This window comes from Octopus bimaculoides, chromosome 4 (assembly GCF_046866305.1).
Source record: "Octopus bimaculoides isolate indiv1 chromosome 4, ASM4686630v1, whole genome shotgun sequence".
In the NCBI taxonomy this organism is placed as follows: domain Eukaryota; kingdom Metazoa; phylum Mollusca; class Cephalopoda; order Octopoda; family Octopodidae; genus Octopus; species Octopus bimaculoides.
In genome coordinates this window covers 76955579-76971521 of record NC_142931.1, presented here as the reverse complement: position 1 = coordinate 76971521, position 15943 = coordinate 76955579, and the positions used below count along the sequence as shown (strand labels likewise).

The following is a 15943-nucleotide window of genomic DNA, read 5'->3' as shown; positions in this document are numbered from 1 at the left end:
ATAATAATAATAATAATAATAATAATAATAATAATGATAATAATAATAATAATCCTTTATAGTAAAGGCACAAGGCCTAAAATGTGGTAGGAGGGGAGTAGTCGATTACATCGATCCCGGTGTTTCACTAGTACTTAATTTATCAACCCCGAAAGGATGAAAGGCCAAGTGGACCTCAGCAGAATTTGAACTCAGAATGTAGCGATGGGCGAAATACTGCTAAGCATGCTAATGATTCTGCCAGCTTGCCACCTTGTACAACAACATTAGCTATTTTACTAAATCCATTCAAATTCAAGATTATTTTTTTTAAAATATATTTCAAGGAAATTTTTTTAACCCTTTTACAATATCTCTGGCAAAATATACAGATGTAGTATATTTCATTAGAATTATTGCAAACCGGTTAATTAATTTTAGTTTTATCAAACTATGAAATATAATTACTATAAAACTCCATGTCTAATACATGCCTTCTTTTTTTTTCACCAAAATTAAGATCAACCCTAATTACAATTCATGGTGCATTTAATATACATGGAGTTAGTCTGCAAACTTTTAGTAAGATAAACTACAATAATGTAATGAAATTTTATTATTTTTTTTACATAATTTATTATTATGTATATCAGTATATTTTTACATAAAATGAAATACTAGAAACTAATACATTAGATTATAATAGATTATCCACTGTTGTTGCAATTATGCACCACTGCATGCATAGTATTATAAGCTTTTAATACAGTTTAGACCCAAAAACTGAGATTGAGATACATTTAAAAAATGGTAATGTATTACACACAGCAGAATATTATATATGGATTTTTACAGTAATCACTACTAAATTATAATTCATTACACAGGTGCAGGCGTGGCTAAAGAAGCTTGCTTCCCAACCACATGGTTCCAGGTTCAGTCCCACTACATGGCATTTTGGGCAAGTGTCTCCTACTTTAGCCTCAGGCCAACCAAAGTCTTGTGAGTGAATTTGGGAGACGGAAACTGAAAGAAGCTTGTCATATATATATGTGTGTGTGTGCGTGTGTGTGTGTGTGTGTGTCTGTTCCTCACCATCACTTGACAACTGTTGTTGGTGTATTTATGTCCCTGTAAGCAGTTCAACAAAAGCGATTGATAGAAGTACCAAGTTTAAAATAGAAAATAAGTACTAGGATCAATTCATTTCACTAAAAATTCTTCAAAGCGGTGCTCCAGCATGGCCACAGCCTACTGACTGAAACAAGTAAAAGATGAAAGACTTAATCAAGCTGGAGAATATACCCCATTCAGATTACTCTGTCAAATGTAATGCTTATTCATTGACATTGTCTCGATTTAATCATACATTTATCTCACATCTTCAATATTTTGATGGTGTAATTGTTTATTTTTATAATAATATTGTAGAGTATTTGGGTCAGATATGGCTGGTTCAAATGCTAATGGCTTAAGGAATAATTCAGTCATACAGCTGGAACAGTATCATCATCATCGTTTTAATTTCATGGATCACATGAAGTGTATTGAGGAAGATTTTCTAAGGTCAGATGCCCTTCCTGTTGCCAACACTCACCTGTTTCCATCCAAAGTAATATTTCCTCATGGCTAAACATGTTTTTGCTGAATGCTGGAAGTGAATGACATTGCTTCTATGCGAGCAGTCGCCCGGGACACCATGTGCTTTTTAGTTTATGTTTTCAGTCTTTTTCCTTACTCTTTACTCTCTTTTACTTGTTTCAGTCCTTTGACTGCGGCCATGCTGGAGCACCGCCTTTAGTCGAGCAAATCAACCCCAGGACTTATTCTTTGTAAGCCTAGTACTTATTCTATTGGTCTCTTTTTGCTGAACCGCTAAGTTACGGGGCCATAAACACACCGCCGGTTGTCAGGGGATGTTGGGGGGGGGGGGGTAAACACAGACAAACATTTTCACACACATACATATATATATATATATATATATATATATATATATATATATATATACACACACACACACACACATATACATATATACGACAGGCTTCTTTCAGTTTCCGTCGACCAAATCCACTCATAAGGCTTTGGTCGGCCCGAGGCTATAGTAGAAGACACTTGCCCAAGGTGCCATGCAGTGGGAATGAACCCGGAACCATGTGGTTGGTAAGCAAGCTACTTACCACACAGCCACTCCTGCACCTATGAAAGTTTCCTTGTGAAAGTTTTTAAAAATTATACTTGTAAGGGCACCGAAGTTCAGCTTGCCTGTGGCGCTGGCGACCTTAGGGCCAGCCCTGCTTCTATGATGGTGATGCTCATTTACAACTATCATGCAGTATCATGACAAAGAGATGCATTCATGCATACAATACATGCATCTACACGCACACACGTGATGGGCTTCTTTCAGTTTCTGTCTACCAAATTCACTCACAAGGCTTTGGTAGGCCTGAGGATATAGTAAGAGCACTTTCCCAAAATGCCATGAAGCAGTACTGAACCCATAACCATATTCTTAACCACACAGCCATGCCTGCATCTACAACATCTATTTTCACAGGTTGGTGAGAGGAGGAAAGGCAAATGGTATGATCTATTGTAGGACCTCTGAAACTGTTGGCGATAAAGGAAGGGAAAAAAACCCTTGACACATACATGTATTGTTGCAGTAAGAAGGAATACATTAAAAGTTTGAGTAATCCTCATACCAAAGAGGTGTGCTGAATGTCTACAAAACAATTCTTAAATCTTTGGAAAGCATGCTTATCAATAATGATAGGAAGACTACAGCTAGAAAAGTGGTTTAAAAAATTCTCTGACCAATTAAGTCCATAACATAAGCAAGCAAGCAAACAAAGCTGATTACAGCTGTTGTGTGATATTAAGAAGCTCACTTGGTAGCTACATGGTTCTGGGTTCAGTCCCACAGTGAGAGGTGTCTTCAACTATAGCACTGGACTGACCGATGCCTTGTGAGTGAATTGGTAGACGAAACTGTGTGGAAGCCCATCATATGTGTCTGTGTGTGCCTCCCACCTCTGCCTGATAACCAGTGTTGGTCTGTTTACACCCTTTTAACTGAGCAGTTCAGCTAAAAAAAACTGATAGAATAAGTATCTGACTTAAAAAAAAAAAAAATACTGAGGTAGACCTGTTTGACTAAAACCTTTCAAAGCAGTGCCCCAGCTTGGCCACAGTCCATTGACTGAAACAAGTGAGAGATAAAAGATGCAATGACCAGATGGTAAGCATCAAAGCTAAAACCCTTGTTATATGTTGTCTCACAATTTAAAGACATGGGATATGTAGTTAGTCAGTCCTGACTACACTTCCTTGAACAAAAGCTTCCACTCTGTCTATTATCTAACCATCTGTATTACTAGGTAAAACTGAGAATCCAAGAAAACTAATGGAAATCTGTGACATCAGCAACAATTAGTCAATATGAGTTTATAGATTTTAATAAATTCTGTGGTAAGAAGTGAGGAATCTGGTGCTTTGGGTTTTGCTCTTCATTTGAAAATGACAGTTCAAAGAACAACACTAATTTCTATTTCTAGCACTCTATTGTCATACCGTGGAGGCGCAATGGCCCAGTGGTTAGGGCAGCGGACTCGTGGTCATAGGATCGCGGTTTTGATTCCCAGACCGAGCGTTGTGGGTGTTTATTGAGCGAAAACACCTAAAGCTCCATGAGGCTCCGGCAGGGGATGGTGGCGAACCCTGCTGTACTCTTCCACCACAACTTTATCTCACTCTTTCTTCCTGTTTCTGTTGTGCCTGTAATTCAAAGGGTCAGCCTTGTCACACTGTGTCACGCTGAATATCCCCGAGAACTACGTTAAGCGTACATGTGTCTGTGGAGTGCTCAGCCACTTGCACGTTAATTTCACAAGCAGGCTGTTCCGTTGATCGGATCAACTGGAACCCTCGACGTCGTAAGCGACGGAGTGCCAACAACAACAACAACAACAATTGTCTTACCAACAGCACCATCAACAAGAACACAGATCCGAGAAAAAGTGACTAGAGTTGCATGACCTGCTAGAAATTGCAGTTACTGTTGTAAAAAGAGGACACACTGGATAAGGTAGTAAAGCTGTATGCTACTTGAACAAAAAGAAAAAGATGAAAAGGTTATGGTTTGAAAGCCTTTGACCACATGTCTGCTCACTTAGAGAAGACCCAAGGCTAATCATTAACAACATCAACAACAGAAAAGAAAGAGCAGTAACAGGAACAACAACACCTGCTTACCTGCAGTTTGTAAGATGACAAAAAAACTGAAAGAATTCTTTTCTCCATGGGAAGCCAGGTAGGCACAGGTGAGACAGAGAAGGGCATTAATCCAGATTGTACCATAGAGCATACTTATAGGGATGTTGTCAGCAATAAATAATATATCACTGGTAAAGGATGATAACATTTAATGAGACTGTCAACACCAATGGAAACATAATAAGAGAGAGAGAGAGAGAGAGGGGGGAGAGAGAGAGAGAGAGAACGATGTACACATTTACACACACAATTTATTTAGTTCATTTTCCTGTCACCTGAACAAATACACAAAGTGAGAGAAATAAAGTGAATCATGAACTTTGAAGAAATAAATTCCACAACATACACTGAGCACTCCTTTTTCTCATTTAGACATCCAAATGAGTGTGGATATATATATAATATTGTGTCGCGGACGTTAAACGACAACGACACAATATTATATATATATATATATATATATTAGAAATAATACATTTCTAAATCTCTCAGAGAGACTTAAGCAGTAGTGATGCGATAAAGTAGTTGTATACTGTCAACTTAACGTGACAGTCCCAATAAGGGAATATACTACAGCTATTTAGCCCTTGGAAGCTGGACCGCTTCCTGTTGACCTTGACACATTTCCTGTGTCCTTATGTTTACGGGGGGGGGGGGGGGGAGACAAGCACCTCCACCCAGCCTAGCCTGCATTCAGGGACATGTTTCTGAGTTTTTGCTTGTCATCAGCCTGAAGTAGCATGACCAGCTGGCTGAAGAAGCCTGTCAAGCTCTCGTAAACATATATTATTTCAGTGAAACACATTCACTGATTTTATATATATGAAGAAAAGCTTTCTTTTTTAAGGTTAATCACACATGTATACATTTAAGCTGAGTGTGTTACTACAAGAAGATACATTTGCTTTTGTAATATGCAGAAAAAGTAACTATTTCCAAACTGTTTCAACAGCTTTATAGTGATAAGTCCAAATTTTTTGGGGGTTCTCAAGAACCCCACCCCACGTCCAAAAAAAAAAAAAAAAAACCTATTTTGTTGATGGTATGCACTCTTCCACCTGAGTCAATAGATTCCGGGACTAATCTTGAGATCGAATTAACTTCTCAAAATATTAATGCAAATGTTATTCAACAGAGTAAGTGCCAGTTTGGGACAGAGAATAACAATTGTTGCTCTTTTATGTCAAATTGCTGCTTATAATTTCTAATATCATAAACACAAGCGGTATGGCATCCAATAACTTAGAGACTGGTACAGCAGAAATCTTGAAATCTTGCCAGTATCATGGCTATATTATGATTTTTAGTTGATATTTTCTGTGCTTTCCATTAGGAAAGAAATCAAACAGCAAACCTTTATGTTCTAGGAATTTATTTTTCAGCAGAAAGACTATAGTTAGTAGGCTGTGTATCTTGCAAAACTGTGATTCAATATATATATAAAAACCTGCTACATTAGTTTCAGCCATTCCAGATTATCATTCCACTGACAATTAAAACTTACACACACACACACATAAAGGGAGTTGGATTAGGTTAAAGGATACTTAATTGACCAGGGTACTCTGGATATCCAGAAACTGTGAAGCAGTGAAAGGCCTGCAAAGCCAGCTAGGGAGAAATTCTATAAGAGAAAATAAAACAAAATAATAATAATAATAAAAAACAGTGATCAATAAATAAAATAATATTTTAAAATGTTTATGTATTTGTTTTGCAAGATTCCTGAATGCGAAATCTTGTGTTGAAACAGTTATTGTTGTATTTGGGGATGGTCATATTTTTTTCCCAGTTAACCACATGCACTATAGTGCACATGGTTAATTGGGAAAAAAAAATATGACCATCCCCAAATATAACAATAATATTTTTACAATATTAATAAATATAACAGTAATGCAAGTGTGAACAATGACAGCAACAATAACTACAATAGCAATATCAGAAAAACAAAATGATAGAACAGACATTCAGCATTAAATAAAATTCCATTGGTCTCAGGATACATTGTGTTGCTGGGGGTCACCACTGAAGACTTTGTGCAGTCTGTAAGAGAAGTCTATATATGACCAAAGAGTTTGAACTTAGCACTGTAAACTAATGAAATGTCAATGTAATTATTCTTTACTGTTCTTAATCTGCTTGATCTTTTCTCCAAGAAAGGTCTTTCTCTCAACTCATCTGCTTTCCCTCTCTCAATTTTATCTTCTCTGTCTCTCACTTAAAACTTAGACTATTATTGTTATTGTTATCCTGAAGCCCAATGTTAGCTCTGATGGAGCAGAGTTATAGTATATGCCTATTCCTATGACAGAACCATACAGTACTATCCCAATAATCACATGGCGTGTGACTGTCAAGTTTATAACTGTATCCCTATAGATTCTGGTGATGGTCACAGTATCAGTGGTCAAGGCAGACCTCAGTGGCCAGAACATTAACCCCATATCAGCTTTGATTGAGCAAAAGGTATTCCAGCCATTACTATCCCATCTGTCATTCAGAGTGCATTTAGGAACACATTCTCTTATGAAAGCAGGGTGTGGTTTGAGAAAGATTTGGTTGCAAAACACATAGTGGTTACCTTTTTAGCTCACACTTGTTTATTAACCCTTTGCCTAGACAAAGCATTTTTATAAGTTTGTCGTAAATGCCCATGCTTGTCTTCAGATTTTTAGTTAACCTTTGTTTCATATGTTATGAGTAATACAAAAATTTCTTTTCACTCTAGTGGTTTAAAAAATTGGGAATGTGCATAACATATGATGCATGGACACCAGCGAAACATGTCCTGTGTAGCACATGTGATGCAAAAATGTAAGACGCATTACCACTAGTGACAGAAACGAGGGTGTTCTAATCCTGTTAGGTAAGATAAGAGAGTTTCAGCTTTCTTATTATCCTGTTCCAATGTAATTTTCATTTTCGATTACGTGGAATCAGTAAACAAAAAACTTATGAATATTTATAAGAATTTTGCCAAGTAACATTCAGTATGAAGAATTTCCTAGCATTAAATCCTTATACAAGACTGCTGTGTTAGGCACCAAATCTTTTCACTGTAGCCCCCACTTTCTATCTATCTTAATGAACAATTGTATTGGCATTAACAATGAAGCCTCATTGAGGAAATAAGAATGTGTTCAGAATATGCATATATGCAGTATATATATGCATACATGAATATGAGTATATATAAAAATATATATCCACATGTGCACCATAAAAAACATATATATATATATATATAAATAATCATGCATACATACATATACATAAAATGATTATAAGTGTGTGTGTGTATACATGTATATATGCATACACACATGCATGAATGTAGGATAATTAACTACATTCTCCTATAATGCACTGGTATAAGTAGACAGGTAGGTAAGTAGGTAGGGTGCTTACCTTGAATCGAATGCTACTGAGAAAAACTCCGAAAGCAACATGTGCTGCAATGCCAGCTGGCAGCCAAGGGAGATAATGCGATGTAAGCCCATAGTAATTCAGGATTTGATAACAAAGGAGTGTTGTAATCATGCCACTTAGCCATCTCAGCCGAACCACCTGCTGGTAGGAAATTCCTGTGAAAGTAGACATAGAGATGGGAGTTAGCATACAAAATGCCTTGAAGAGAGCTTTCCATTATATTTTATACATGTAATTGTGAACATGTTTTTGGTAAAAAAGAAAAAAATGAAAAAAAAAATACGGCAAATTTATCTATACTTATTCTGATGAATCAGTATTTTATTTTTTTTGTGTGTTCCTCTGCGTGTATGCATTTATATTTATGTGCACGAGTGTGCATATTTGCATGAATCAAGCATCATGTTTTTGAAGATTTTTGAATTTCACATTGTGGATTTAAATATATAAATTTTATGCAGTGTTTTGATATTTGTCAAAGAATACTGATGAAGTTATTAACAAGTTGCTAAAAGTGTTGTTTTAACAAATATGATTTTATTTGTTCTCAGTATATTTTTGCTTCTAGTAATTGTAGGTGCTATGAAATGCTTTGCTCATGAAGAGTATCAAATGCCATTTTAAGGTTGTTCTATTTTGTCATAGAAACCAGCTGCTGTATCACCTAGACTTTATGAAAATAAATACAATTCATCATTTTTATGTGTCTACAATATCTTTCAAACTGCATAATGAATTTGTCAAAAGCTGCTCCAGAATTATTGATGACATGACTGATTATAGTAACTTCTGATGTCTGAAATCTATTGTAATCCTTAATTTCAAGTAATTAACATCCTGTCATAGATTTGTAATCATTTTATGTTCAACATTGAATAATTAATAAGCGAGAGCATTATCTTCAATAAGCATTTTTAACATACATAATGTACAATTTGTTATATGCATGTTATGCGTACAAATTAAGAAATAATGAAATTGTCAAAACATGGAAGCTGAGACACTTCATTTAGTATGCAGTCTCTGGTGCAACAGGAATAATCCCAAAAGAAAGTTGGAGGATGAAAATGATTTTAAATGTTGGTCTAAAGACATGTAGCATCCAGCCACAATAAGTAAAATTCCTATCAAGAACTGATCTCCAGGGTTTTTATAAGCCCACCGAAAGGTTCTAGAATGTTTCCTGAACCCTTTAAGCATGAAAATTAAACATTTCTTTTTGCCTATCACCACCTATCAAAAACTAATGTCAAAACTAGTAAAGGTGGAGGAGTGACTGTGTGGCAAGTAGCTTGCTTACCAACCACATGGTTCTGGGTTCAGTCCCACTGCATGGCACCTTGGGCAAGTGTCTTCTATTATAGCCTCGAGCCGACCAAAGCCTTGTGAGTGGATTCGGTAGACGGAAACTGAAAGAAGCCCGTCGTATATATATATATATATATATATATATATATATATATATATATATATATATATATATATATATATATATATGTATATATGTATGTATGCGTGTGTATATGTTTGTGTGTCTATGTTTGTTCCCCCAACATCGCTTGACAACCGATGCTGGTGTGTTTATGTCCCCGTAACTTAGCGGTTCGGCAAAAGAGACCAATAGAATAAGTACTAGGCTTCCAAAGAATAAGTCCTGGGGTCGATTTGCTCGACTAAAGGCGGTGCTCCAGCATGGCCACAGTCAGATGACTGAAACAAGTAAAAGAGTAAAGAGTAAAGGTGTTTTAATAGAGTTCAGAGATATAGTCAAAATAACACTACTCAATATTACCAAATATAGTATTATTAATCACTAGTGGCAATAACCTCTAGTCAATATTACTAAATGTAGTAATATCATTTGCCAATAATCTTGACTTTGAAGCTTAAACATTCCAGATTTGAATTCAAGGAAGACTGTCTGCAGCATAAGCATTTCATACTTCAGAAGTTGTTGACTAACAAAGTTATTTCATTAATTTTTGTTACACTTGGTAAACAGATAAGGGTTGGTGACAGCAAAAGCATCCAGTAATCAAATCCCGCCTCAAATACATCCCAATCCAACCCATACTATCATGGAAAAGTGGACTTTGAATGAATGAATGAATGAATGAATGAATGAATGAATGAAGTGGTTAGGACATGGGAGCACAGGACTTTGTAATTTCACATAATTCTGTGAGTAATTAACATAGCTATATAAGACAATTATAGAATAGCTAAGATTATGTAAAATTATACATAACTCTATTTAGGGTATAAAGTAATCCAATGTATAATTGTTGTCACATCACCATCACTACAACACAATGCAGTTGAGAAAGATTACCATGACTATCAACATCATCACCACCACCACCATCATCATCATACTCTCCTATCATTTCTCTTTTCATTGCTATCATAATTATCAACATCATCACTTCTACTTCAATTTTTTTGTCATACTGACACTAGACCATAAATATATAATGAAATATACACTTTCGTACACAATATAATATAAAGCCAGAACAAAATCCCAGATTATAAAAGAGATCTATTTATATGTAAAATATCAAATAAATGCATCATGAAAGATGTATATTACATGAAATAAATGTATTAGTAAATATATCTGTCTGTGCATATGATACAACATAAATATATTATGAAATACATCCTTGTTTCTATGTTATGAGATAAATGTGTTAAATATAATAGCTCAGTACAATATAAAATATATTTATTATTTAATATATCTGTCTATTTCTCTATAAGGTATGAATATGACACAATATAACACTCTATATATATATATATATATATATATATATATATATATATATATATATATATACATACGTATGTATGTAAGTGTGCATGTGTGTATGCATGCATGCATGTATGTATGTATGTATGTATATATAGATCATGAAATATTGTGAAACAAAGAGAAAAATAGTGTATTGAATCTGTGTTCATGTGAAGGTCTGTACATGTGTGAATGTATGTTTTTATGTGAGACTTAATTGATGTATGAGTGCATGTGAAAACATGACTGTGTCTGTGTAAGTGACAGAGTATGAGAGAGAGAGAGAGAGAGAGAGAGGAAGAAAGAATGAGAGAGACTGAATGTGAGTAAATGTGTGTGTGCATGTTTGTATGCATGAATGAATGGGGTATGTGTGAGTGAACATATATGGTTGAATGTACATGAAAGAGTAAATATACATACATAAATGTACAGATATATAAATAACACATATTTACACAGAAAGGTACATACGTAGATACATGTATATACACACACATATTATCACAAAACAATGTTTTTATAAGTTACTCAAACCCAAAATACTTTTGAATGATACCAAAATTCACTGGTTCAAATTTTACTGAAAGCCCACCCCCACCCTCTCTCACACACAAACACAGACACACACACACCAGTCTCTAAACCAAGAGAAAATTAGCATTTTATTTAATCAGGTTGCAATAAAATTGTAATTTCTCAGACTATTAATTAACCTCATCTTTTGTGATTAAAAAAAAAAATTTTTTTTCCAATATTTACATCTAGATGCTAAAGGTGAGTGTAAACAAAACTAATTCTGCTTAGAAACAAAAATGGCTTCTCCTAATAATCACATGCAATTAATTCTTGATAGACACAATCAATCTGTGTTGTACAGGTGTATTTGCCAAGCCATTTGATATTCAAATTCTACCACTTTGACATATTGTAAACATGATGCAAGGAAAAGTTGAGGATATTGTTTAGCCCCAGGTTAAATGTATCTAGGACTACCTGATCGAATGTGACTTTACTTTCATGAAAACAACAGGAGTGTGACTTGAAGGAGATTTGGCTGGTATTTCTTGGTAGCCATCAAATGACAGTTTAAATGCTTCCTTGTTTGCACAGAAAAGTTGTTTTTGTTATTTCTAAGCTCTAAGGTTAGCCCTGATCAAGCAGATCTACAATCAAAAACATTCCATTTGCAATCAACACATTTTTCCCCTCCAGATACAGTGCATATAGTAAGATAACATTATCCAATATGTCCTTCTCTTTTTAAAACACCACAGTGTAATGTGTGCGCATGTGCGAGAGAGAGAGAGAGAGAGAGAGAGAGAGAGAGAGGGAGGGAGAGAGAGAGAGAGGAAGAGAGAGAGAGAGAGAGAGAGAGAGAGAGAGAGAGAGAGAGAGATTTGGTTGTTGTTTCTAGTGGGTCTCAAGTGACCACACATAGGCTCCAACGAAAAGTATGTTTTAAGCATATGTTGTAAAATATGTTGTAAGCAGCAAACATATTTGTCCGATTGAAAGCTTAAAGCTAATATTGTTGCTATATGATCTTGGAGAAGGTAATAAGAAGCATATCATTCCAGTCATTTAATTCACAACATTATGACATTTTTCAACAGTAGCTTCATTGATTTAAAGAGTTGACAGAAATATCAGACTCATGCAAAAACATTAGGATTCTACATGAAACACTTAGATTCCATGAAATATTCTGGGATCATGGAATGTGCAATACATATTATGGCTTTATGGAAACACAATATTTCTACATAAGCAAACACTGATGAATCTGCAGAATAACAATCCTGTACAACCTGATTAACTAAACAACTGACCAGACTGTACCCAAATCTGCCAGATATTTTAAGCATTTCCACAGTGATACCTGATGGACCAGGAGCTTTACCTGCCTTCATATCCTTAATTACTTTATACATATACTGCTGTTGACTAAGATAGCTAATCTTCCCATACATTCTCTACATTTAATAGTGTTTCAGTGTAGCACTTCCATGCCTTTCTTTTCAGAATCTCTAAATGCAAGTGTACCATTATCCACACACTTCTCTTCTTCAACACCTTGGTTCTTTCTGATACACTGTTTTACAAATTAGGACACCTCAAGACTCTGATCCACTCATTGTAGAACATTAGCAAACCTCCTACTTTCTACTTTATCCCTTGCTATGCACACCTACCACTGCTTTTCTTCTAGCTACCTGATATAATTTTCTGCTGCCCCCATTTTTTCAGTCCTTCCAAACCTTCTCTTTGCTTTTATAACATGATTCTGTCTACTACACTGTTTCACCACCAGGTCACTCTTGGTTTGCTGGTACTTTGTACTACCCACAGATTTGGGCCATTACTCTTCCAGTTCTCTTCATTTTAAAACCCTATCTCCTCCTCTCTCATGTCAAATGCTTCAATTAGTACTTCCCTGGATTTCTGACTGTTCACTGGACCTTTAAGCTGCTGTGATTTCCTTTTCCAGACTGGTTTCCAAGTTCTTTTAGGTCTAAGTCTGAAGTCTCTAGTCATTAACCTATATTGGGTTATACTTTCTTCACTTGGGAAGGACTTTACATTTACGAGAGTCTGTCTATCCCTGGCTGACTTCTCGGAGTCAGTAATTGCAGATCATCAGATTATATGAATCACAGAACCCCAAGAGACTTCTTTCCTCTTAATTTCTAGAACCAAAGCCTTAGCCGCACCCCATGTACATCATGGCATCCATTGGGGTGCTGCCAACATGCCTGTTAAAGTCACTGTCATTTGTTATCAAGGCAATCTACAAAAAAGGCTTGGTAAAATCAGTCCATTTGCTTATCTGCGAGTCCTGATTGAAGAGCATATACAGTGATAAATGTTGCTGTTGATTTTCCAAGACTAGTCTCAGTTTCATTATCCTATTGTACATTCTGACTACCCCAATCACTTTATCTACCCATTTCCTTGCCAAAAGAATGCCCAAACCTTCCACCTTCATCACTATTACTAACCCAGAAGAATATAAATCTTTGTTCCTTGCCATTGAGAAATCTGGCAGTGGCTTCTCTTCATTTTACTTCTTGCACACATCTACCTGCCTGATTTCTAGCATTTCAACAATCTCTCCAGACCTACATTTCATTGTGAAGACATTGATTGTGTCCGTTCTAAGGCTGGTGACTCAATAGGAAGAGCAAGTGGGTAGCATCTCAAAAGAAAAAGATCTGAGCAAACATCTGCCTAAAGGCAGAGGGAGAAATCTAGATTTCTATGAAAAAACTAGAGCTACGTTCTGCAGAAACACTAGTGCACCCTGCATGAAATAGCAGTTTGAAGAGCTACTGATAGACTGAAGAAGGCATACTTACCTAAATGCTCTGTGAACTGCCTGATTGGGAGAAGGGTTGCTAGGAATATGCTGGCACTGACAACAAACACCATTTCAACCTGTTAAATAAACAAGTCTCAGGAATAATAATAAGGAGGAGGAGGAAGAGGAGGAGGAAGAAGAAGAGGAGGAAGAAGAGGAGGAGGAGGGTGTAGAGTAAAAGCAAAAGAGAAAATAATGCCATACAAGGAGTAGAGTGTCATAGCTTGACGAGGAAAAGCAATATCAATAAATATGCAGTCGCTCAAAGACAGGTTAAGTTGACGCAGTTGTTGTTAAGTTTGAACTGCTTATTGTTGAATGGTTATAGAAAAGATGTAAGCAAGTAAAGTGTTCCAAGGAATGGTGTTTCGCTGCTTTTATTGTTCTGGGAATAACTATTTAGGTAAAGTTTTTCAAGTGTTAGTGAAGGTGCTTTGTGTGAGGAGCAAACATAACAGGGTCAAGAAGAGGCAAGGTAGTTCAATGAGGTAGGATTAGACAAGAGTAGAGAATAATTTTCAACAATTCTAATATAGAAGTTAGCATTGTAAGTAGTAGCAGTAGTAGTAGTAGTAGCAGTAGTAGTAGTAGCAGTAGTAGTGATACCAGGGGACACAATGTATCAATGAGTTGTAGCTTATTTCTGAGTGAGGGTGCAGCAATCAAACAAATGAACAGTGTAATTTTAGAGTGTGACCTGGAATATTTGCATTTGTAACAGCAACTGCACCATATACCTCGGATATGTGAGTGACACTTTAATGTGGAGAATACACTTGTACTTTTGAAGAGAAGAGAGGTTACATTAGAAAATTAGTGTTTACAAACATAAAAAAAAAGGTAATTTATTATAATGTTAAACCTTTAGCATTCATATTACTCTGTTAAATGTATTGATCATTTATTCATATTCTTTTTAGTTAAACATGCATTATCTTGTAGCTTTAAGATTTCAATGATGTGATTGCTTATTTTTAGAATGATAGTGTAGGGTAGGTGTGAGAGGCTGGATCTGGCCAGTTTGAACATAAAATGGATAGAATATTTTGGCTGGTTTAAATGCTAAAAGGTTAAACATACAACTGAAAAATAAAGAGGATTAAAAACACCTGAAGAGTAGAATAGTTGACAAACAGTTGTACACAAATACTGAGGAGGAGTCTATATTAGTCAAACAATACATGAAAAAAAAAATCCTAAGCTTTATCTGTCATCCAGAACACTCTTGGGATCTTGTTCAAAACAGGGGCACCAGTATTTTCTTAACGAAACACTTTGAAACTTGGGACACTGGTAGAATGTGTCATATAAAACATCTTTTTCTCTTAGTCTTCTTAACAAAAAAACGTACATCGCAAGTTATTTCATGTTAAAATTGTCGTATTTCTGTAATTTTAACTAATGACTGACGTCCACTCAGCCGTAAAAATTAAGTGCTGACTACGTAAACAAACGATTCTCAAACGATTCTGGCGGTGATAAAATTATTATTTCCTTGACAAAAAATGGCTGAAGCATATTGGCAGTAGCTAATAAACCTTTCTATTATAGGCACAAGGCCTGGTTTTTGAGGGAAGGAACAAGTCGGTTAGGGAAAACGAACACATGTGTGTTGCCTCTCTGCAAAATGTCAGAAGTAATGGAGATTAAATACGCTTTACACCGCTTAAATTGCCAAAGGAGTAAGTGTAAACAGCTGAATACTTGTCAGTGATTGGTTGAAATTATCGAAATAAGACAATTTTTTACATGAAATAAATTCGAATACAAAAATTTTTTTCTGTTCTATAACACAAAATAGATAAGTATACGAAGTTTGAAAGTCTTTCGGTACCAAAAACACTACATAAAACATAAATGAAAACTGGTGCCCCCATTTTGAACAAGATCCCATTCCTGTTGTCAAAGGCTAAGGTTATTGCCAATCAAACCCCTACTGACCAAATAACCACCACCTCTGTCTTTTCCATCATACTCTTGCTCCTTTCACCCAGCCACTCTGGTCCTTGTGATATTATCACTCCTTCCCCTCTTCTCTACCTCAACCATCTGAGCAAATGTAGATGCTGTAGGTTATTGAGTACTCTCTGCAT

General features: G+C 35.7%; 1 protein-coding gene across 3 annotated transcripts in view; it reads right to left on the bottom strand.

Moving 5' to 3' along the window:
• The window catches only part of LOC106878824 (uncharacterized), a 237021-nt gene that overhangs the window by 23466 nt on the left and 197612 nt on the right, over positions 1–15943 (bottom strand). For 2 of the 3 annotated variants that reach the window (XM_089350842.1, XM_089350843.1), the window contains exons 8-11: positions 13849–13927; positions 7672–7847; positions 5808–5884; positions 4240–4388 (exon numbers count right to left, since the gene is read on the bottom strand). In XM_089350842.1, the coding sequence (XP_089206968.1) occupies positions 4240–4388; positions 5808–5884; positions 7672–7847; positions 13849–13927 (481 nt within the window). The remainder of the gene's footprint in view (positions 1–4239; positions 4389–5807; positions 5885–7671; positions 7848–13848; positions 13928–15943) is intronic. The other variant, XM_089350844.1, reaches the window with a different exon arrangement.